The sequence below is a fragment of the Rhamphochromis sp. 'chilingali' genome, assembly GCF_963969265.1.
Source record: "Rhamphochromis sp. 'chilingali' genome assembly, chromosome: 15".
NCBI classification, from domain to species: domain Eukaryota; kingdom Metazoa; phylum Chordata; class Actinopteri; order Cichliformes; family Cichlidae; genus Rhamphochromis; species Rhamphochromis sp. 'chilingali'.
Window position 1 is genome coordinate 12,587,780 of NC_137942.1, and position 24,647 is coordinate 12,612,426.

Below are 24,647 nucleotides of genomic sequence, written 5' to 3' on the forward strand. Positions count from 1 at the left end.
CTGACTCAATCTTGCCTTTGAATGAGCGTGTTGTTGTGTGCTCTATACAACCTGTCATTCATCAGCACTTGCTTCTTTTCTAATTGTGATAATGTGACCTGCTCAGGCCCCATTGCTCTCAGGCCTGTCAGATGCATCGGTCAGAGAGGAAGATCTCCTGTTTGCACAGCCCAGTGAGCACCAGTTGCTTTGCCCTGTTGGTTGACTCCTCCTTGGTAACTGGGCCAACCCACTTTGACCTCTGACCGGGGCTGTGGCCTTTGGATAGGTGGAGAAAAAAATGGCTCCTGCCTAAATTCAGCCATTAAATTCTGGAGTAGACGGGGCCATGCCCTCTAGCCTCCAAAGGAAACACACATTTTAGGGCATTGTGGCATGACAAAGATCATCAGCCCATGGCGGTGCAAGTGCAGAGCGTGATAGATTGCGTAATTTAACATGTGACATTTGATGGATGTCCAAATGAGGGCTATAATAGGTTGTGTGAAGGATAGGTAGGAAGTGAACACTTAGATTTCCACACAGGAGCGGATGTGAGCTGTTTGCTCTGAGGACAGAATGATGGATCGATTCTGAATGGGGGACAACGGCACTAAAGAGGATCTAGGTGCATCCTCCCTGTGTTTAATATACAAACATTACTGTTTGTCCGGACAGCGAGACAGTTTCTAAGGCTAACACAATTCAAAGTAATATGTCAACAACACTGAACAAACCAAGAAATGAATGTGGCAAAAGTCACATTTAGCGAGGTAACAAATAAACATGTTTCCACCCTCATTGACTAATGCTCCACTGCTCCATTCGTGTCAAACAATCCCAATAACCATGCCAGAGTCCTTGGATCCAAGATTTCTCACAAAATTGCGTAGCCACCCCTTCTTTTCTTTTTTGTTTTCAAGGAGCCACACTTTATTGTAATATTTTAAAGTGTGCTTGAGTTATAACAGTTCTTCAGGCTTGTAGTTTTTCATTGGTGATTAAATCCTTTTTCACTCATTTTCAAGCCAGTCCTTGTACCTGACTATTTGAAGCCACTTAACGTTGCTCCATGAAGTGTTTAAGAATAAAAAGGCACCACACTCAAAAGTCCAACCAGTGTTGTGTCTACATACAAAAGGCAACTTAGGAAAATTGCATTTTAAATGACTTTGTTGCTAACAGCCTGTTGCAAAACAATAAATTCTTCCCTAATTTTCAAACTTAATCTACAACTAATGATCATTTTTGTTTTTTTTATTTTTATTTTTGCCCCCCCAAAAAGTGACTCCACCCAAAAATTGAAGAAACTGTAAAAGTGTCAGGCCTAAGAACTATCTGCAGTCGATGAACTATATCTGAAAATGATTTTCTTAAGAAATAGGAAAAAAAACTGAAGCATCAGATTCACAATGACTTCATTTTTCAAACTGAGAAATTACAAGAAAGCGAATAACAATACATGGCTGCTCGTATTTTCACATTTACAACATAAAGAATGGAGGGGTGACTTAAGACTTGTGAATAGCACTTTGGATGTTTAAGATATTTTCTTTCACACCAAGATTATGCCCTCCAAGTCATCTTGGCTCAGTTTTTTAATACACATTGGTGTTGAAACATCTTATACTCTGTATTCCAGGTTACATGCCACAGGAGAGCAGAGGGATTTCATTAAAATCATTACTGGCTGTAAAACAGTGCGCCGAGTCCTGAGCCGTGGCAACAGTTAATAAGCAGACAAGTGTTGGCAACAGCTGAATGGTCAGCTGGGAAAAGAATGGCTGAGGCAAGGGAAAGTATAACTACAGGGGGTCATGCACTCACACTTGCATATGTGTGTAGCTGTTTCGCATAGTAGCTTAGCACAGGTGACTCCCACTGACCATTAATCACAGTCGGGGAACCTGTTGTGTTGCACAGCAGAACAGAAAAATAAGAACACAGTTACAGACCGAGAGGGGATGAAACACATATGTTTGTGGTCTCATTTATCAAGAGAAAGAAAGAAAAAAAGCATGTTTTTATTTTCCCCCTGCTTTGTTTTTGCCAACAATTTATCCCCACTGACTTTTTTTCAGACTGTTTCCTTCTCTTTTTCAGTCTCACTCTTTGGTATCTATTCCAGAAAACTGTGTTGAGGCTGTATGCAAAGGTGGCAACACCGTCACGTCGAGTTTGCCCAGTCGCAGACTAAAGAGACAAGCGCTCTGTAGTGTGACATGCTGTGTAGATTTTGTGAGGATTATCACCGCTCCACTGTGGAATGTCTTACTGGGAGAAATCAGAGTGGATGGATGAGGCCACGGGAGCCCACTCTGCTAAAAATGTGAAGCGGGCTGAAGATTTCCATTTCTAGTTTTTGTCTGTAACTACAGCAAGGCCGAAATGTTAATCTTACTCTTCATTTTATCTTTAAATTGAATCGTTTTAACATATTTATTCAATATTCAGGAGAAGACAGACTGAGGTTTCCATATATTAGAAGTTTGGTTTGATTTCCAGCTCCTCAAGTCAACATGTCAAAGTGGGTGATTGTGGCTCTGAGAGCTTTGAGTGGTCGAGCTAGACTAGAAGCATAAATGCAGTCTGCTTACCATTTTGTGTTGCTTTGTGTTTAAAATTAAAATCCTCATGAATCTCCTTTTATTGTGCAATCTATCTGCATGCAATTTTGTGAGTCTTATATTACTGCATTACTCTTTAAGTTAATTACAAGAACTGCTGATGCTCACTGTACTGTAAAGGATCACACTCTTTAGGGACCCATACTACTTACCTCTTATACAAGTAGTTGCAAATTTTAAAATCACTTGTATGCAGATAGCATCCAGCTGTTCTGCTCTTTCCCACCTAACCAGATTTCTAAACTTGCAGATCTAAAGACATATTAGACTGCCATCAAGTGTTGGTTAAAAGCTCATTTTCAACAATTACATTTCTGACTAAACAGTAGCTCAGATATTTAATCCCAAAGATCAAACAATACCTCAGATCTGCGAGATCTTCTGTAGATTAAAATTTTGTGTAACACTGGGGGTTATCTTGGACAGTTACCTGCCTTTAAGGCTTTTATGTCAGGAAGCTGACTTGATCTTTTCATCTCAGGGACACTGCTGAGGTAAGATGAAATGTTTCCAAGGTGGAATTGGAGAAATTGTTCATGCTCTTATCTTTTCCCGCTGAAATATTTGCAACTGTCTACTTAAATGTCTTGAAAAATCATCTTTAAATCAGGTTCAGTCTGTCTAAAATACAGCTAGGGATTTCATATCTCTCATAATTTGGAGTATCTTCACTCTGCCTCCTCTTAGCTTTGGAGTTCTTGTTTTAACTCTCAAAGCTTTGAATGGTTAAGACACCACAGACCCTCTCCGAACTTTTACTGACCTACTCTTCCAAGATGTTTGTTACGTCTTTGAAGCGTAGGTTACTGCTGGTGCCTTGTACTCATTTTACACTTAAGGCATTCTTTTTTGGCATTTGGGAAGTTTCATGTGTGTTCTTTAATATATGTTTTCCTTTTGTGTATTCTTTTAGGTGTCAAGCACCTTGTTACTTTGTCTGTAAAAGGTGCTTTATAAATGTACTAGAATTGCTTGTAGAGGTTTGCCAAAAGTTGGTCATGATTGAGAAAATGTTCTCATTTCATAGTAAATTAGGCTTAAACAGGCAAAAACGCTGGTAGAGCAATGTTTTTACTCTATGTTTCATTGCTGAACACAGAAGGCTCGACTCGCTTCATTATGCTTTTGCAGCCCAATGTCGCCCCCTGCAGGTTCCTCTTAATGCAGCAGCTTTCGTCGGTGTCGTCGAGGTTGGGGTACATTCCCGTACTTATCACCATTAAGCCTGCAGTGATGGGCCGAGTTACATACAGCATTAAGCCACAAACCAAAGCCATAATAATAGTGCAGTGAGAGCACAGAAAGCGGGCTTTATGTTTAAAGTCTCTCTCTAGTCCCAGAGAGACTGCTCGTATTTCCATCTGTGGTGAAATGCGGATTTATACTGTAGTCATAACAAAGCCTGAACAAGACTGACACTGCGTAATAAAAGGGTTGGATGATCATTTGTTCTGCAGACATAGCTGTCCACAAACTGATGGATTGCTTGACTGTCTAACGTAACAGTGTATAGCATGTATTCATATATCGAGGGATTACCTAACGACACACAGAAGTAAATATACAATAAGGAAGAGCTGCGTCTGCCTTTCTGATGAGGAAAACTGACAAAGACGAGGCATTGCGGGTTCCCCAAAGGCAGCACCGACCCCACGAAAGAGGGAAACTGTACTCTCCTTTCTGCTGAGTGTGACTTGGCCGAGTGTGTGCTTAAAAACTGTGTATCCACAAGGGTCCAGTTTTCAGTGAGAGCCGGGCGATATTTCATACCAAATTTAGAAAGAAAACAGTTAAAGGTATCAAGTTGAGTTCATGACGCCTGGGAAGAAATCCTGTAATAAAATAACAGTTGTTTGCCTGCGAGGGATCTGAGAGGTTGTTTATAATGGGTCTGTGAACACTGATGAACTTTGACGCTATTTGATGACCACAAAAAAACAAGACAGAGGAGCCACGATTTCAGGATTTAATTACGCCAAATTACAAAGAAATAAAACACACGATGCTTTCATTTCTTGAGAAGTTGATGTACAGACTTATAGACAGATCTTTCCTCAGCATATGGAATATAAATAGTGTGGTGAATTTACAGATCAGCAATGGGCTTGTGTGGCCAATAAGGATGCTTTTCTTTGTCCAGCTTTGTTTCTGGGAATGTGTCATTCAGGTCTTCAATCGTCATCTGGTCAAATGGGATCATGTTCTTGAATTTTTCCAGCTGGGAAAGGAAGAAAAGATGATCAGAAAAAAGAAAAAAAACAAAACATGGCTTTAATAAACCCTACTAGGCCTTAAGTGGAAATGTCTCAGCCGACTTTTTTCTCCTTCAGAATAAAATGTGCTGCCAGTTTTCCATGAACACCCAATATTCAGAAGCACTGGGTGCTACTGAATATCCACCTGAATCTGATAAATACAGAGTAAAGTGGTTGCCCCATGATCGGAAGGTTGGGGGTTCGAATCCACTGAACGGCTATTCTGAGGTACCCCTGAGCAAGGTACTGTCCCTACACACTGCTCTCCGGGCGCCTGCTCAGTGGCTGCCCACTGCTTCACTGAGTGAATGGGCCAAATGCAGAGAAAAAAAACAAGTAATTTCCCCACGGGGATCAATAAAGTATACATCATTATTATTATCATTATTATCACTGACTGTGACTGTGTTCTGGACTGCCAATTTATTTAATATTCCTCTGTCTCTGAATGTGTGCCAGCCTGAAATTAAACTGTGGCTGTCAGAGTTGGTGGAGACACGTATACATAATAATGTATACGTGTATATATACGTATACATTATTATGTATACGTGTGTATATATACATATACTTGTACTTCTGGGAGTATAAGTGTTGAGGGGGGAGCGGAGGCTGCCATTGCAACTTGGATAAATGCTATAATGATTACAGAGTATCTGAAGACTGCCCTTCGCCTCAAACAGGTGGAGCTCCAAACTGCCTTTTCTGCTAATTAATTCTGTGATGTTAACGCTGTGCGCCCCAGTGCACTTTTTCCAGCAGTCACCTGTTGTCTCGGGTGTGGCTATGATACTTTAACCTGATCTAACAGGTGCAAACGTTTTCTGGACCCCTGAGGCAAGTGAAAATCCCGTCATCGCTTCCTGTGTTTCTGCTCCAGCTCCTGACAAACTGCTGCCAGGTACTAACACCTAATGCAAAACCGAGTCAAGTCAAGTAGATGCTAGCGGAAAATAGCCTGATGTTTGAGCTTAAGGAAAGATGGTGTTGAAAAAGTTAAATGTCACTTAAGTTGTCCAAAAATAACAAATGAAAAGTATAAGGCTCACCTGTTTTTCATACTGAGCGATACGAGCCTTGGATGCTTCAATGTAGGCAGTGGCTGTTTTGTTCTGGAAGACAAGTAAACATTACAAAAGACTCATTCATGTGCATGTTCATTATCCGTGTTTATGTTGTGCTTGACTTTTTTTATTTTTTCAAAATTAAACTTTGGATTTTGTCCTTCTCAGCTTTATGTTCAGGATGGGACACACATTCTTACATCCACCATCTCCAAACAGAGGCACTCACCGCTTCCTCCTCCTGAGCATTTATAATTGCTGTCTGAGTGTCTACAGGCTCCGGGACCTTCAGGGCACTGAACTGTGGGACACATTAAATATAAGGTTTATACATTCAAGTAACTGGAAAAAAGGCCACAAGTACGCAAAATACACAAAGCACAGCTGCTAATTTTTTCCCAGTATTTTTAAGCACTGGTTCAAATGTTTCTAACCCCTGTGAAAAACTGTAACTAAAGTGAATCTGGCTGCTGTTTTGGTTTAAACTTTAAAAAATGCTGGAAAAAATGAGTGCAAATTAAAAAGCATGATTATTTTGCCAAAAGCCTGTAACTGGAAAATATCAGTAATATTAATATGACGTTAACATTTTACATTTCTTCATTAAAGCTATCGTAGAGGCACTACGACACTGATTCTAAAAATGTTGGGACACTGTGTAAAATGTAAAGAACAGAATTCAAATCATATTTCATTTGCAATTCGTTGCTAATAAAACATCTCATTTTGTAACTAATTAGGTTAATTGGCAACAGGGCAGTTGCATGCTTGGTTATATAAAAAGCAGCTTAGATAGGCAGAATCTCAAAAGGAAAGGTGGGCAGAGGTTCACCCATCAACAGACTTTTATTAAAAGTGGTAGATTTTTCATATTTGATATGTTTCAAACACGTTTCTAGGTTTTACTATGAATAAAAAAAAGGAGCTTATGAGATTTACAAATCATTGCATTCTATGTTTATTTGTATGTTGCATGGGTGCCAACTTCTTTTGAATCGGTACATTTAGTGCAGGCTTACCTTCTTTTCAAACTCATCCACCATGCCTGCTTTAGCCACAACAGATCTGTAGTAGCTCCAGTCAATAGCAGGAGGTTTCTCGGGTAGAGAGGTGAGTCTGTGAACACACAACAGCTAACTTACTGTCATCACAAGACATGTAAACAGACAAGACATGACAGAAGAGCTCCTATTGACAAAATCTGCACACTTTCACAGATGTATTCTGGGCATACTCATGATGCAATGCCAATAACAGATGCAGAGGTCGTCTAAATAAAGTTAATTACAGTTAACTAAATACTAAGAAATAATACCAAACATATATGACACGGGTGGCAAAGAAGAGCATGCTGGTGACTTCACATCAGGCTATTTTATGGGCGCAATGCGCCTTTGTAAAATGCTGGAACAGGGTTTGAAGACTGAATACACACTTGGCAGCAATGGCATCACTTCGTGTCTTCAGGTTGTTGAACATGGTCCTCTGGTTGGGCGGCACCCTCTCAGCGAAAGCCGTCCAGTCAATGGCCTTCAGTGCAGCTCGTCTCCCAGCCATGTTTGGGAATGTGTGAGCTGAAGAGGACAACAAGACCAGAGACCGGTGTTTCAGATTAACTGGTGTTGGTCAAACAGAACGCAGGGACTGAAGCTGTCACAATTTCAGCTTTACATTTGGATTCCTGTGCTGGTTGTTTTTAATGCAACACTTCAGTCATCAGAAAGACACTAAACAAAATCTGAAAACAAATAAAAGTATTCCATAAAAAGGTTGTACTGGTTTTCATAAGAAACATATTTACATTTGCTTGACTCATTTAAAGATTCTTCACCTGAAAGTGAAACTCCTACAAATACCTCTGTTCCCAACTTTCAGGTGACAAACTTATACTGAGGCCATTTAGTAAATCCAGCAGCTTTTTAACATCAAAAGAAGGCTCTGCGCTGCTGCAGACATTAGTAAATCTGACCCTAAACTAGAGCTGGGCGATATGAGATTTTTTCATATCACGATATGTTTTTTTCATTTCAGGCGATAACGATATCTATCACGATATAAGCCAAATAACTATATTTGTAAGATTTAAATGTGCCGTTGCTCACAAGTAAAATGTGAAATAATCAGCAGCTTGTTTTTATTTAAAATTCAAATTCAATTTTTTTTTTTTTTTATTTGTCACGTACACAGTCATACACAGTACGATATGTAGTGAAATGTTAAATATTTATTTCCCATAATAAGTTCAACAGGGTAGATGTACTTAAGGAACATGAGACTTTTTCAGATAAATAAAGGCAAATATTGCAAACTACACAAAAGGCAGCCGCTAAAGCGTTTAAGTTTCAAAATAGAACAAACGAAACAGACTAAATTGTCAATTCCACTTAGAAACAAAATATTAATTCTAAAAATAAATCTTAGTTTGTTTTACAGAAGAACAGACAAAACTGACTAACTTTTGTCAATATCAAATAAACTGAGAACTAAAAGGAAATTCTCAATCTCTCCTTGTTGTATAGCTGAGCTTTTCAAACAGTTTTAACAGTTACTTTAGTCTGACAAAAGCCGAATGACGAATTAGCGCTTCCAGTCAGAGACTGAGGCTACGTCCACACGTACACGGGTATTTTTGAAAACGGAGATTTTCCATTTTCGTTTTAAAAAATAATCCCGTCCACACATAAAGGCAGAAATGAAGGAAAACGCTGCTATGAACATGCCAAAGCAGCAGGTGGCGCTAGATTCCTAACCGTGCAGAAATGTTGGCCAATCAGAAGTCTAGAAGCCTCGGTGGGAAAAAGTAAACAAAGCTGGGGCATAGAAGCAGAACCGAGTCGTATGTGTGGAGGGACAGTAACTGTGTGTATATGTAAGCATTTAAACACTGCAGAGAGTAGAATTAACAGTAACAGTATTGTAGAAATTCATTTCACCGAAACAATAACGTGGCGCGCAGTGTGACGCATGCACCAGTTTATTGTATTTCCAGACTTGCTTTCGGCACAATTTACAGTGCACGCTACTCTATTTTTGTCAGACTTGAAATAGCCGAAATACCTTCACACTACGGAACTTCTATGGCTCTTCCGTTTGACAATCTCTCCGGCATTGGAACCATCATCTGCTTTCTCTTCGGTCACGCTCGGTTGATTTTTCTAGTCGGCACACTCATGTCCTCCATTACGTGCTGGCTCCATTACCCGCTGGCTGCTTCCCAAACAAACACACGTGCGGCTTGGCACTTGTGCTGTACGTAACAAGTCACGCGACGTGACGCTGCGGCTGTGATTGGTTCGGCTCTGCGCTACTTAATTTGGATTGGCTGACCTTTTTTTTTTTTTTTTTTTGAGGACAAGAGCGGCGAGGTCTATCGCGATAGCTTAATTTCTCTATCGAGTAAAAGTTATATCGCGATACATATCGTTATCGTTCTATCGCCCAGCTCTACCCTAAACGTTCTTCCATCTTTAAAATGCCAGCCTTTGTAATAAGGGATATTTTTTCACAGGCTTTTCTCATTTAAATCACCCCATAAAACAACAGGGTTGGAACGCAGTGTGCCGCTTTGTAGTCCATCTTCAACACGGCGGACATCCTGAGTCACATCGTTAAGGAGAGACAAGTGTAAGGCTGTTCTCTTTTCCTAAGTCCTGAGAAATTCTCCTATCCACTTTTCCTTGTAAGAGTTTAGGAAAAGAGATTAGGACTAGGATACAGGAGGTACTTTTGGAAAGCATTCCAGGTGTAGTTGTGTCACAGGTTAACCGGGTTTACTGTCACAATGACAGCGTAACATGGGCTGACATCCAATCTGAGTGCAGATACGTGTATGTGTAATTGTATGGTGTAGTTGCAGTGATGATCGATCTCACATCAAAGAAAGCTTTCGGGAATATTTAAAATATCCTGGTATGTTTAAAACACATTGAGCTGGTCATTGTCTAAAAATGGAGAATGAGCACTGAGCATATAGCTGCCCACGTTAGACTGACTGGGTGAACAGCACCATGCAGGGAAACCCGAAAGTCGGTGGAGCTGATCGGTGATGTCATAGGGAAAATATCGGCTTGTGATTTATGTTACAGAAGGCCGGACAGAAGGCTTTTTAATATTTATTTATTTGTTTTTAATTAAAATAATGTAATCGTTGTCTGAAGATAATTTTCATACTGATTATCACCTTACAATCAATAACGATGCTGCTTTAACTTTCTGGGTAAAATATTGCTCAGTGAGAGCCATTAAAGGGTTGTTTTTCTTAACAGATTGTTTTTTTTATTTATTATTGTTGTTCTTATTAAAATGTCCCATCCGCACACTTATGTTATACAGCTAACGCAATGTGCCTTCAGTCTAATGAACTTAAAACGTAGCTAAACATTAGCAGCATAAGCATCCCGAGGTTAGCACGCAGTAAACACAGTTTATACGTTGCTGTCGTTTTATTTTTTCTAACATTTTGTGAACAACTTTGAAAAAGATGTCCAAGATTAGACTGTGGCGATTAGTTTTAAGGTTTGTTTTGATAAATCTGAACTTCATGTACATACCAACTCCGCAGGGACAGACCGCCGACAGGAAGCGGAAGACTGTCTTCTTCTTCTACATATATATTGGCGGTTGGCAAACAACTGAAAGGTGCATTACCGCCACCAACTGGTATGGAGTGTGGTCTGGAACATCACTCAAAAAACCCTAAAAAACCCAAACAAACAAAGCCCATCATTAATCCTTTTCCCTATTTCCACCATAAACTCTGGGACCACTACTGCTACACCAGTTTCTCTCCACATCATATTGTAAGCCTTTTCTATGTCAAAAAACACTGCAACTACATTCTCTTTATTTATTTCTGCTGAGTTCATGTTCCAAACACAATACCGGATCCATTGCATTTCTCCCTCTTCGGAACCCACTTTGATGTTTAGATATATAGCCTTTACTTTCTGTATAATATATTAATCTTTCATTTATCATTCGTTCCATTACTTTGCAGACATTTGATGTTAAAGCGATAGGCCTGTAAATTTCCTGGGTGGACACCACCACAGCCTCCTTCCAGCTTTGTGGCAGTTTTCCACCCTCCCAAACTCTGTTATACAACTCTAACAAAAGATCTTTAGCTGACTCACTGAGTTGGTTTAACATGATATAGCATGCCTGATCTATTCCTGGTGCTGATAATTTAGATTTCTAGAGTACTCGATGTAGTTCTGTCTTTGTAAAAGGAATATTTAATGAATCATCTGTATCCTCTACCAGTTCCAATAAGTCTCCATTCTCTGTAATTGTCATTTCTCTTCCTCATCGCCCTTCCTTACTAACATTGCCTGAACTGTGGATGTTAACAAAAGTTTTTGCCAACACATTTGCCTTTTTCTCATCTCATGTTACTACTCCATCCCTCAAGATTGGATAACGATACTCCCTTTTCATACCATTCATCCTTCTAATCATTGACCAAACATTCTGTATTTTTGTCTCCCTCCCCACTGAATTACAAAAACCTCTCCAGAATTCCCTCTTTGCATTTTTAATGGTTGTTTTTACCTTAGCTTATCTTTTATATTCAGTGAAATTCTGAAAATTGTGATTCTTCTTTAATATCTTAAAAGCCTAATCACTTTATCACACTTCTTCGTCCACCAAGGTACAATTGTCTTCTTCCTTCTACCTTCTTTCCTTTTTATCACCCTGCTTGCCGCCTCTAAAACTGCCTCACAAATAGAATAATTTAACTCATCCACCCCCACATTCATATCAATCTTTTGCATTTCTTGATCACTAACTATTCTAAATGTATCCCAATCAGGATCATTAAAACACCACTTCTTCACCCCCTTATATCCTGTTTCTCTATAATCAACTCAATCTCTGTCATTATAGGATAATGGTCACTTTCAGTACCTGCCAGGAACAATTACCTCCCAATGAGTTTGACTCCAAAGTAAGGCCAATTGCTGATTCGGACCCTGTTATAACATTCACTCTTGTATCACTTCCATCATTTACGGAAGACGGTCAAACAGTTTAACTGCCTACATGGCTTAAAATTGCCATCTGCTGTTTGGTGTGTGTGACGATCGTGAATAGGGACGAAGGACAAATAGTACAATGAAACAAAGAAAAAAAAAGAAGAAAAAAATAGAAATCAACTAAACATAACATTCAATGCTGAAATGAATTATTCTGATAATAAATGCAAGTAAATAGCTGTAATTTGGCATGAATGTGCTTTACTAATTTTTCCAGCTTTACTCTAAAGAGCTGAATGAAATGAACCACAAACCTGGTAATTTTTACAATAAAGTAAAATTTGTAAAATTTTTAGCTGATTTCAAGCCAAAATAAACCAATAATTAATAATCTTTCAGAGACCTGAAAACAAAACACTACAAGAAGAAATACTGGTAAAATGAGAAACTTTATTTTACAACTGTTACATTTTTTTTTTTTTATTAAGAATAAACAAATTATGGCCAAACTTTGTGTCGGACAAATGGCTTCACATTTGGCTCTAGAACACTCTGGTATACAGAGAGGTTCGTACTTGAATCAGTGACTACAAGACTCTAGTTTCCAATAGCTGGGAATCGAATAAGCCGTGCTACCATGTTTCTTCAGAGAGAAGGTGCTTCTTCCTGTTAACCCTTCCAAACAACCCATGGTAATTAGTCTTTTTCTAACTGTTCTAATTGTCATGGACTTTAACATTTGAACTGAGCCCCGTAGTGTCTGAGATGTAGCTCCTGTTTTGTTAGTTTGTTTTTTTGTTTTTATTACAGTGCCACTGAGCATTGCATTGCCTGACCTTGGGGTGTATTTGCTGGGGAAGAGTGTGAGATTGTGTTAGCATACACCTGAATGCTCCACACCAGAAAACTGCCAAAACCTCTACTTTTATAGAGGTGCTCATGCTGGTTTTTAAAAAAGCAACAACAAAAAAAACCAAAAAACAAAATCTTAGTAGCATTTCACATAAGATGAACATGTGGATAACTGTGAATAATAAATAATCTGCTCTGGACTGCAGTGAATGATTGCACAGACAAGACAGACTGACATTGTTAATGATAGGAGGACAGCTGAGTTACAAAGAAAAATGTTGAACTTTGAATTTAATACTGACTACATACACTCCTAAAACTGTCCAGATTCGCTGTTGTATAGTGTAGGCTGCTCTGTTGTATCAGACAACTGCATTTCTTCTGACAGACTGAGCGATAAGTGATCAGTGATGACTATCAGAAGATCACTGTAGTCCTGGAATACTCCAAGGGGAACACAAGCAGACAATCAAAATTTGGGTGAATATGCTTTTACTTTGTCTTTGGTTTCATGAGCCTGTGGTGCATCATGCACACAGTTAACACTTAATATTAATGAAATCAAAGATTGCAATCCTGAATGCACTGAAATTAACCACTGACATTCACTTGGAAATGATTAACCCTGAATATACACGCACGTCAGCCAGTGAGGGTGAGTGGAAGTTAAAGATTACACATGAAGTAATAAAATCCAGAGCAAACCAGCAGTCAGCAATATTTATTTACAAGACCCAGCATTTTGCAACCTAGATGTATTTTCACTCTTAGATCCAGCTGTCAGTCCAATGCCGACACAGATTTTATCCTTGCTGCTCGGATCCTGTGCCCACAGTCTCAGATGTGTGAATGGACTCAAATACAGCAACACGTGGAAATCATGCTCCGCAGCTTTACTGCAGTGGTGCCGGTAAGTTTATGTGACTAATTTTTAGCACATGTGCAATTCTGAGCAGCATAAAGATTCATCATTTTTTAGGTTTTTTCATTGCATTGGCTCTTCAAAACGATCATTTTAATTGCATTAGTCATTTTATGCCCTGATTGTTCTTAGCTTTTAACAGTGAGACTGAGCTTGATTACTGTGCACTGGTACATGTTTGAATGCATTTTTTATTTATTTGACTTAAAGGTAAATATTTAAACAATCTCTGTTTTGGAGGAAGGAAGGTTCAGGGTTTAAGTAGTCATCATCATGGGCTCATCTGATTAGAATGAGAATAAGCAGTCAATCATTTACAGGTTTTGTCATTTTATTGAATAATGGGTAAAGGAAGGAAAGACACATGGACTGCTATCTCTAAAAAGGACAAAGTATGATTTAAGTGACTCAAAATGATACATGAACTCAGGCGACTCAAAGAGAAACTCACCTCAGCGGCTGCCCCTTGTGGGAGTGAAGAAAGAGTGAGCGGTAGGTGAGTGCAGTCCTTATATAACGAGTGACAGGTGAGTGCAATTAAGGCCAAGCACCACACCCAATCAAAGGTGAGGAAAAGAAACAAGGTGCATCTGGTGAAGTGAATGTGCTAAAAGGTGAGCCTTTACAACAGCTGCCCCCATATTTCTACTGAGAAATACGTTCAAAGGATTAGAGATGCTCTTTTTCACGAAGCGGGGGCAGAGGAATCAGACATGCTACAGGTCTAATATAGTAGTGATGGTGAGATGAAGCCTCATGATGAACTGAAGCTTTCCATCCAATTGGTCGACTCATGGTTCGAAGCATTGTGATGATTCATTTGCTCTACTGCGCCATCAAGTGGACAATTCAAGTGAAGCGGGCTCTTTGATTATAATGATGTGTAAACCTTATGTACATCTGGATAATGACACAAACTAGTGTTTGGTGCTTCACTTTTTAATAAACTAAAAGACAGAAATCAGATTATAGGATGTGTAGTGTTGTTTATTTATATTTTGGTGTTTATCATTTGTGATATTTATTACTGTGTGCATACTTTATTAGGAGAGACAAAATTTAAAAAAAAAAAAAACATCTCTTCCTTGCTGGTTCCATCGAAGAAGAAATGCACAAGTAACTATGTAGCACGTACGTAATCCAATTCCACAACACGGTGTGATGGGGAATCAGCTGTTTTCCTGCCCATGTTATTTCGAATCTGGCGCGAACCGGTGAACCAGTCCCTGAATCAGTCACGTGGTACGGACTGCCCGCGAGGCCTCGAACGTCACTGCCTACGTAATCAAAGCAAGCCTCGATACGCGCTTCAGAAAAACGCCCCCGCGATTACCCGACGCACGATTCGAAGCTTCGACACACAGGACACATCACTATAATATAGGTTCAGGGGGTCGACCTAGAGGTACACAACGCAGGCCAGACAGTTCAGGGGGCCGACCATGTAGCCAGCAGTGGCAGCAAAGCAGATCCAAATGCCAACCACGTGGGATGCAGTGGCAGGCCCAGACCTGCAGACCGTCGGGCAGTTTTGCAGGCGCTGGGGGCAATGTACGGGGCTTGGCAGAGGCAGGACCAGGTGATGCAGGAGCAGGCAGCGCCCTGACCACTGGCGGAATGGCAGCCACAGGCAGTGGAACTGGTGATAGTGGCACTGCTGGTGATGACGTAGGTACTGCTGATGGTAGAGTATGAGGTGGCTGAATGAATTCAGAGCCATCAGCGGACACAAGGATGTGCTGGAGCGGTTCTCCTGAACTGGAAGATGTGAACAAACATTGGGCATGCGTGGAACTGCTCTGGGGTTGGAAGTCTGTGATTGGACCTTGGAGTGTCCATCCTAAGCAGGTTTTGACTGCTGCAGGAGATCCAAATGGTCCATGTCTAACTGGTGCAATAGGCTAATAAGGTGGGTATGATCAGAGCCTATGAGCAGTAGTGGAGCTGCTTTGTTAATAAAGGTTAATGGGATACCTTGAAGATGCTTGTATCTCCGTTGAAGAGAGGATACGGGGTAGGTGTGGTCTGAAAGTGCTAAGTGACTTGTAGCGAAGGCATTATTAATTGTGTAAGTTTTCTCTGGATGTGCGATGGGAGAAATCTGGAAACTTACAGAAGAACCTTGAATAGTTTCAACTTCTTGATGGACAGTTCTGAGTGATGAGCTTCTCAGCTTTCCCAGTTAGGTGGAGATGCTGAGCTGCAGATGTCAGAAGCATGGTACGTTGGGAGCCATCATCAAGTATTGCATATGTTTCCAGGGTTCTTTTGCCATTATGCAGGAGCACTTTCACAACCTTTAATAGTACACTAGTACAATCGCTAGGTCTATCAAAGTACAGTGTCCTCACTACAGGATTAGTTCCAGTTCTAGGTCTCTGATTCACCTCACATAGGATCTGTAGATGTCTTTCCATGCAGGTGGCACATGCTTTCCTCAGATCACACCTCGCAGTGTGATAAGTTCTAGCACAATGCCAGCACCATTTGTTTCTCTTTATCCAGTGTATTTTCTCATCTTTTGTCTTGTTAATGAACTTGGGGCACTTGCTAATGTGGTGTTCAGGTGAGCAGCAATATGCACATCTTGCCTTAATCATTATGATGGGTTGTGCTGCCTGTACAGGATCGGATGCATTTGTCCCATGAAATATTGTTGTGAGTGGAGAGGTGTACTTATGGGCAGGTCGTGGCTGGTTAAAGGATGAAACGGCACTGTCCTTTCTTGGTTGACACTTTCATTCCATTTGCAACCAGGATGAGAACAAAGGTAAGTCATACATCATCTCCTTGTTCCTTGTAAATGTGCCGTTTGAAGCAACTGGAATGCTCTGCGGGCAACTTTTCAAGTAGGCGATCGACATGGGAGCCACAATTTAGTTCTGTCCGTCCTTGATCACCCATAGTGCTAAGCAAACCAACTAAAGCTTGCACACGAAGAGCAAAGTTATCCAGAGTCCAACCATCACCTGCTCTGATAGGAGGAAGCTCCAGTATATTCCGTAGCTCTTTCAATGCTAGCTGTCTTGGTTGCCCATAATGCTCATCAAGAGCTTTGATGGGTGTATTTGGGTGTATTTGAGTGTATGGGTCAGGAGCATAGGAAAAGGAAATAGCTAACCGTTTAGCTTTGTCTACTTTCAGATGATCGAGAAGGACATGATATTTGAAATGCTTTGTCTCATGAGGGTCAAGCAGGTTAGTAAGGGCCATTCGTAACAGCCTATACTGGATTTCATCTTCCCAGTAAGGTCTGGGAAAGAAGGACCCTCAAGCTTATACACATGTTCTAGTGCTAACAGGGTGACTAGAACTAGCAGTAATGGGTACCGAAGGGTTTTGTGCATGCAAACAATCAGATGTAGCTGGTTGCTCCTTTACAGGAGGGTGCTGCCTTGGTTCTGGAATGCAAACGAGAGGTTGAGCGGGGTCTTCGTCTAGAGGAACAGCAGGTTGAACACATGAAATCTGGTGGGGACCTTGCAGTGGTGTGGCCAGGAAATTAAAAGGAGTCTCATCAGGTGTAGGAAAAACTGGTCTAGGCAAACCACTTGAAGGAACTGCAGCATCTAATATTGTTGAATTAGGGAAAGGAGGGCTAGCAGCCAGAACTGCACCAGAGTGACAGCTAACCTGGGGGGGCTGAGAGGGTGATTGACATGTTGCTGGATCAATCACTGGGAACTGCTCATGATGCGTTTGGGGAATGGCTTGTAAACGGCATACAGAGGATTTGCTTTCATCAGATGAAACAGTGTGAATTGAAGATCTGGAGGAATGGGGAGGAGATAATTGAATCATAAATTGCCTAATCTCCCTCATTGTCATCAGGAGTTCCCTCATCACCTCATCTTGATTTGTGGGTAAAGGAGCAGGGGATGTCTCTGATTTTGTAGCAGAGCCTCTCACAACACTTTTCAACCTCACACTGGACATGAATAAAATTCCCTCAGTATGGAAATCAGCTTTTGTTGTTCCTCTATTAAAAGGGGGCGACCCAGCAGTGTTAACTAATTACAGACCAATATCTAATCTATCTGTGCTGGCCAAAGTTCTTGAAGCTCTTGTGTGTGAGCAGTTAAAGGAGTTTTTGCACATCAATGCCATTTTATCTGAATATCAATCAGGCTTTAGGAAGAATCACAGTACTATCACAGCTGCAATTAGAGTGGTAAATGATATTACTATTGCACTTGATAAAAAACAACACTGTGCATCCCTTTTTATTGATTTGTCAAAAGCATTTGACACTGTTGATCATTGTATTTTAAAACTTAGACTCTTCCAGTCAGGACTCTCTGAGAGAGCAGTGGCATGGTTCTCAAACTACCTCAGTAACAGGACTCAGTGCATTAAATCTGACGGTCTATGTTCTGACTTTGTTACAGTGCACAGCGGAGTGCCACAGGGTTCTGTATTAGGTCCCCTTCTATTTATCATTTACGTAAACAATCTTAGTCTACATGTGCCAGATGCAAACTTGCACTTCTATGCTGATGATACAGTTATTTACAGCTGTGGTTCAACTCTTGTCCAAGCCATCGACTCCTTGCAGAAAGCCTTTTCTGCTGTCCAGCACTCATTACATCAGCTTAAACTTGTTCTCAACGCAGACAAAACAAAGCTCATGTTGTTTTCTAAATCAAGGAGACGAGCCCAAACAATCCCATCAGTAACCACTCTTGAAGGTAATAAAATAGAGTTGGTTCACACCTATAAATATCTGGGAATCTTAATTGATGACTCGCTTACCTTCAAACCACATGTAGAGAATCTTGTGAAAAACCTGAAGTTAAAACTGAGATTTTATTTTCAAAATAAGTTGTGTTTCTCTTTTAATACAAAGAAGCGGCTTGTTGCTGCAACATTCTTGCCTGTGCTGGATTATGGTGATATTCTATATATGAATGCTTCTGCTCAATGTCTTCGAATGGTTGATTCTGTGTATCATGCTTCTCTGAGGTTCATCACTAACTGTAAATTTCAGACTCACCACTGTGAGTTATACTCTCAGGTAGGATGGCCTGCTTTGGTAAGTCAGAGGAACTCTCATTTATACAGTTTTATATATAAGGCGATACTTGGGTTGCTGCCTTCTTATATATGTTCCCTGCTTGTAATGAAACATGCTGGTCGGTATTCTCTTCGTCCGCATGGTTACTTGTTGCTTTCTGTTCCATTTGCCCGAACTGAACTTGGTAAAAGAGCTTTTGTCCATTTAGCACCCTCGGCCTGGAACAAACTGCAGAAGGAATGGAAAATGACTGAATTCATTTCATTAAGTGATTTTAAATCTAAACTACGAATCCTTGAGGCCAAGTCCATAACATGCAACTGTTTCAATTAGATTGATTGTCATTTTAACTGACTTTTTATTTTATTTGAATTTTATTTTTATTTTATTTGTATTCTTTCACTTATTGTTGCATGTGTGTTGTTGCTGCCTGTGTTTGAGTAATTTCTGTAACTGTGAGACATCTGCTGCTGCCTATCTTGGCCAGGTCTCCCTTGAAAAAGAGGTTTTTAATCTCAATGGGATCTTCCTGGTTAAATAAAGGTTAATAATAATGGTTGACTTTCTGACTGCCCGCCAGGATCCTGCAGCCCATGTGTGTCTGTGTCACTATGCTGGCATTCTGTTTGACTCTCTGTATCACATCTAGCACTTCTACTTCCGGGATACTGAACGTCATACTGCTGCAGGTGGGCAGGAGGTCGCCTTTCACGACCGGAACGTCTCAAATCTTCAGTCAATGGCTGCTGTGTATCCATGACGTTAACACTACTCCGGCTCGGAGGACCGTGTTTTGGAGGAAGGAAGGTTCAGGGTTTAAGTAGTCATCATGGGCTCATCTGATTAGAATGAGAATAAGCAGTCAATCATTTACAGGTTTTGTCGTTTTATTGAATAATGGGTAAAGGAAGGAAAGACACACATGGACTGCTATCTCTAAAAAGGACAAAGTATGATTTAAGTAACTCAAAATGATACATGAACTCAGGACTCAACGAGAAACTCACCTCAGCTGCCGCCCCTTGTGGGAGTGAAGACAGAGTGAGGGGCAGGTGAGTGCAGTCCTTATATAATGAGTGACAGGTGAGTGCAATTAAGGCCAAGCACCACACCCAATCAAAGGTGAGGAAAAGAAACAAGGTGCATCTGGTGAAGTGAATGTGCTAAAAGGTGAGCCTTTGCAACAATCTCCTCATTAATGACAATTACGACCTGTGGATTCCAGTTGGGTATTATCGGCAATAATATCACTAAAAATGCACTAAACTCACAAGTCGTACCATCTGATCTCCGAACCCTGTGTTCTATATCAGGGCTCTTCACGTGGACAGTCCTCCTCAAAACCCATCACTGACCACCAGCTATGTCCACGGCACCTCCTCTTTCTCACTACTCCCCCTGACTGTGAGCCAGAGTCTGGATGCAACTGCCCAACGCTGGCCTGAACGGGAAGCTGTGATCTTTGTGCAGGATGGCATCCGAAAAACGTTTGCACAGTTTCAACAAGACGTACGTGATTTCATCCATTTAGCTTTTGCTTTTTCATGCATTTGACAACCCTTACATGTTATTTATATGTATTTAGTTGTTGTTTTAGTGGTTGAATCTGACGTTTTAATCATATTAATATGGGCTTTTCCCATTAAGATCCAAGATGTAGGACCTTTACTGTCAGTGATGACTTTGCATAAGAATCTGGTTGATTGTTAAACCCGATTACATCATTTTAAGAAAAGCATGGACATAAAATGTGGTTCCTGGAAAGTATTAACCTGGTTTGATAGTGACTCTCTGTGCACCATCTGTAGTTTGTCTTTTGAAGAAATTAAAAAATAAGATTAGCTGTGTTAAAAAGCCCATCTTACTGACATCAGAAAGAGACTTAAAAACAAAAAGAAAAGACAGAAGAAGCTTATTTAAGTTTGCTGCTTTTTACCACAGAACCCTGTTAATCATTTTTAACTTTTGAAAGTGTTGTGTGTATTTTTTTTTTTGTCATTTTATTTTTGTGCAGGTTGACAAGGCTGCTGCAGGCCTTCTTGCTCTGGGGCTGAAGCGAGGCGATCGACTGGGAGTCTGGGGGCCAAACACATATCAGTGGATCCTTTTCCAGTTTGCTTCAGCCAAGGCTGGAATCATACTGGTTAGTACAGGAGCTGTGTACATGCCCTTGAAACAGCTTTTACAGCACCGTAGCTTGTGTTATCAAACACAGTCAAATGTAAGTGACAAGGACATTGAACCTGGCAGTTGCATAGAGGAGCTGTTATGTAATCTCACAATTTTATGCTCACCAGCTCAAAAGTAATCTGTCATCATCACCTATAGTATAATGTGCATAATAAGACACCTTTCTCACTCACTATGTGTTAACAGACCTCTCTGCATTAAATCATACTTGTTATTAATCTCTGGCTCTCTTCCACAGCATGTCTTTTATCCTGTCTTCCTTCTCTCGTGTGAGGGAGTTTTTCCTTCCTACTGTCGCCAACCTGCTCGCTCATAGGGGGTCATATGATTGTTGGGTTTTTCTCTGTATGCATTATTGTAGGGTCTACCTACAATATAAAGCATCTTGAGGCAACTGTTATTGTGATTTGGTGCTCTTTAAATAAAATTGATTTGAATGATATGGTATGATTTCTGTAGTCTTTTGAAAAAAGACAGTGAAGCTTTGCATGGATAAAACTTTTGTCTTTGAACTGTTATCTTTGCAGGTGCCCTTGAACCCAGCCTATCAGGTAAAGGAAGTGGAGTTCACTATACTAAAGGTACAGTCAGTTGGCCCTATTGGGACAATAGCCTGAAATTGAATAGAAATGTTTAGCCTGCTTACAATTTCTATGCTGTACTTCCATTGGTTACTGATAATTTACTGGATTATTCAAGCGTAAAGGAATTTGAATGTATTTAAACAGATTTGTTGCATCTAGGTCCAGTGTAAGGCAGTGGTATGTCCAACCAGCTTTAAAACCCAGAGATTTTGTGAGATGCTGAGGGAGATTTGCCCAGAGATTGGCACAACACCAGGAGGCAAATTTAAAAGCTCCAGGTTAGTCAGATTCAAATATCCCTCCTCTGCTGATATTAAGGGACTATGAAATCTTTTTATAACATATCACTTTTAAAAAAATGATAGTGTTGAAGTTGAAGCTGTTTAGGATTTGAGACAAAGATATGGTCATGTTTTTTTTTTAGGTTGCCATACTTGGAAATGGTGATTGTGACCGACAGCAGGCAGCCAGGGATGCTCCACGTAGATGATGTGATGCAAGCAGGGGAGAGTCGGCACCACAGAGAGCTGATGGATCTGCAGAGCAAGCTTTCCTTTGATGACCCCATCAACATTCAGTTTACATCAGTAACATTCAGTGTTTCAACTTTTTCCAGGGCACACATGTATCATATTGACCTGTAACAACAATTAGAGCATTGAAAACGATCTAATAATCATTCTGCTCATTGTTGTACAAATTGCTCATTTGTATAAGGGTACGACTGGGAACCCAAAAGGAGCTGTGCTTTCCCACCACAACATTGTAAATAATGCCTACTTCCTGGGCCTCCGCGTCGGTTACGGATGGAGAGTAAGTTCATGTACGTGTTACTAACAAGAAGAAAGCACAAATAATAGTGAATTACTTCCTTATCTCTATTCACCATCAGCCTCGGGTGCGAGTGTGTGTGCCTGTTCCATTCTACCACTGCTTCGGCTCCGTGCTTGGAGGAATGAGCATGGCAGTTCACGGCATCACGCTAGTTTTTCCTTCCGCAGCCTACAACAGCTGTGCCAATTTAGAGGCCATTCAAAGTGAAAAGTACAGCACCACTCATCTTCACTATCATAAGTGTCCAGCTGTACGAGAATAAGCACTTTCACAGATTACCATCCATGTCTTTTCTTTTACTCCAGGTGCAATTTTGTGTACGGTACCCCCACCATGTTCACTGATCTGCTAAGCCAAGATTTACAAAAATATGATTTGTCTTCAGTTGAAGCTGGTGAGAGACCAAAAGACATGACACCACATTTAATGGGTTAAAATTGGTGTCATGTCTACCCTTCATATTTGCTACTGCATTTTTAGGGATCATGGGAGGTTCTCCGTGCCCTCCAGAGATTGTGAGAAGACTGACAACAGACATGAATATGAAGGAGATAACAGTGAGATGATACCTCTTCAGATAACACTAAAACTTACCGGAGAAGCACGTACCAGCACATAGCAACATATGCAAATCATTTTTCCCCCAGTTATGCTATGGAACAACTGAAAATAGTCCTGTTACATTTCTTGGGTTTCCAGAGGACAACGAGAAGCTGAAGATTAACACCGTAGGATGCATCCTGGGTCACACTGAGGTATAATTTCTTTCCCACACAAACCTTCATCTACACATCCCTCTAACACAGTGACACGTGGTATTTTTGCATGCCTTAACCTTAGGCTAAATTGGTGGACCCCACTACTGGGGAGATTGTCCCTCTTGGGGCCTCAGGTGAGCTGCTGATCAGAGGCAGCTGTGTGATGCATGGGTACTGGGATGAGCCAGAGAAAACCAGAGAGGTGATCTCCCAAGACCGCTGGTACAGGACTGGGTAAGGTGGAGTTTCACATATGTCCCTAGATACACAATTGTTGAGTAGAGGGCAGTGTGGGAAGTGTAGTTGTTGTCTGTACAGTGACACAGCCAGTCTGAACAGTCTGGGATACTGCTCCATTGAAGGACGCATAAAGGATATGATCATTCGAGGAGGAGAGAACATCTATCCAGCTGAGATAGAGCAATTTCTCTACAAGCATCCCAAAGTAAAGGAAGTGCAGGTAAGATTAAACCACTTGGGGGCAGCATATGAGTACTAAGTAGTGTCTCTGTGTGGGTATAGAGCTTAAAAATACTATTTTGGTTGTTGTAAGCAATAAGCAGCCTCTGAGAATACGCATTAATCAGCTGTAGTGTTCGGTATAAACTGTAACTCTTCCTTCCCGTGCTTTCAGGTGGTTGGAGTGAAAGATGAGCGGCTGGGTGAGCAAGTTTGTGCTTGCATCAAGCTGAAGGAGGGTCAGAGTTCCAGTGCGGAAGAGATAAGAGCTTTCTGCAAAGGCCAGGTAGGAAGAGATAAAACATAAGACTGCTAGCACCTGTAACCACTTTAAATTGAAGCATGACTGTAGCTTGCCCCCTCTTGCTTTTAGATTTCTCACTTCAAGATCCCACACTATGTGTTATTTGTGGACAGCTACCCTCTCACGGTCTCTGGAAAGGTAGGAAACGTTCACACCAACATGCCATCTGTTTCCGCCATGTATTTATATACTCATAACACATAATTAATATGAAATGAAATATTTTTCTAGATCAAGAAGAACATATTAAAGGAAACAATGGAGAAGAAGTTGGGCCTTTAATTTTGTGTCCACGGTTGGAGAGCACCTGAAATGCAGAACAGTGGAAACTGGAACATTTCCATGTTCTTTTTAAATTGTAGTTGTGGGGTGCTATATAAATAAAAATTATTACATTGTTGTTGTTGTTGTTGTTTTTAAACCAACCATAAAACTTTCTTAACCAAACTATGAAATTTAAATTGCCGAACTGTTCTGTTTTTTTTTTAAGATCTATGACAACACCAATATTTCACTGAATTAAAAGACAAATTGTACCATTGTGCAGTGTGACAAAAAGAACAAAACAAAAAAAACCTTTGGGAAAACGATGCTTTGGAAAAGTAAAAGTAAGCGCTCTTTGTGCTGTGTAATCATGAAGCTCCTTTAAACCACTACCACCCTTCTAACCTGGGACACTGTTGAATGGTTAGTAATGGTGCTTTTCTATTCAGTTTGTGCACTCAAAGTTTTTTCTTATTACTAGTCTCATTTACACAGATGTTCAAATTATTGCTCATTTTCTATGTCGAACAAGTTGTAACCTTGTAACATTCTCACTCCTGATGGAT

The 24,647-nt window shown here is 40.5% G+C and overlaps 2 protein-coding genes across 2 annotated transcripts; one reads left to right on the top strand and one right to left on the bottom strand.

Annotated features, from left to right (window-relative positions):
* Positions 1-4,558: 4,558 nt before the first annotated feature.
* On the bottom strand, positions 4,559-10,545 carry atp5pd (ATP synthase peripheral stalk subunit d). The gene is made up of 6 exons (XM_080904492.1): positions 10,476-10,545; positions 7,361-7,499; positions 6,945-7,041; positions 6,155-6,226; positions 5,911-5,973; positions 4,559-4,824 (listed from the first exon to the last, which is right to left on the bottom strand). Exons 2-6 carry the CDS (start codon positions 7,480-7,482, stop codon positions 4,693-4,695), a joined length of 486 nt encoding a protein of 161 aa, XP_080760618.1. The 5' UTR covers positions 7,483-7,499; positions 10,476-10,545; the 3' UTR covers positions 4,559-4,692.
* A 3,821-nt stretch (positions 10,546-14,366) lies between these two features.
* On the top strand, positions 14,367-24,185 carry LOC308410990 (medium-chain acyl-CoA ligase ACSF2, mitochondrial-like). Its single transcript, XM_080904668.1, has 16 exons — positions 14,367-15,583; positions 20,002-20,197; positions 20,703-20,831; positions 21,406-21,459; positions 21,622-21,740; positions 21,887-22,049; positions 22,180-22,275; positions 22,355-22,506; positions 22,602-22,690; positions 22,777-22,853; positions 22,944-23,051; positions 23,137-23,288; positions 23,373-23,514; positions 23,689-23,799; positions 23,887-23,955; positions 24,049-24,185. Exons 1-16 carry the CDS (start codon positions 15,555-15,557, stop codon positions 24,097-24,099), a joined length of 1,737 nt encoding a protein of 578 aa, XP_080760794.1. The 5' UTR covers positions 14,367-15,554; the 3' UTR covers positions 24,100-24,185.
* Positions 24,186-24,647: the final 462 nt, after the last annotated feature.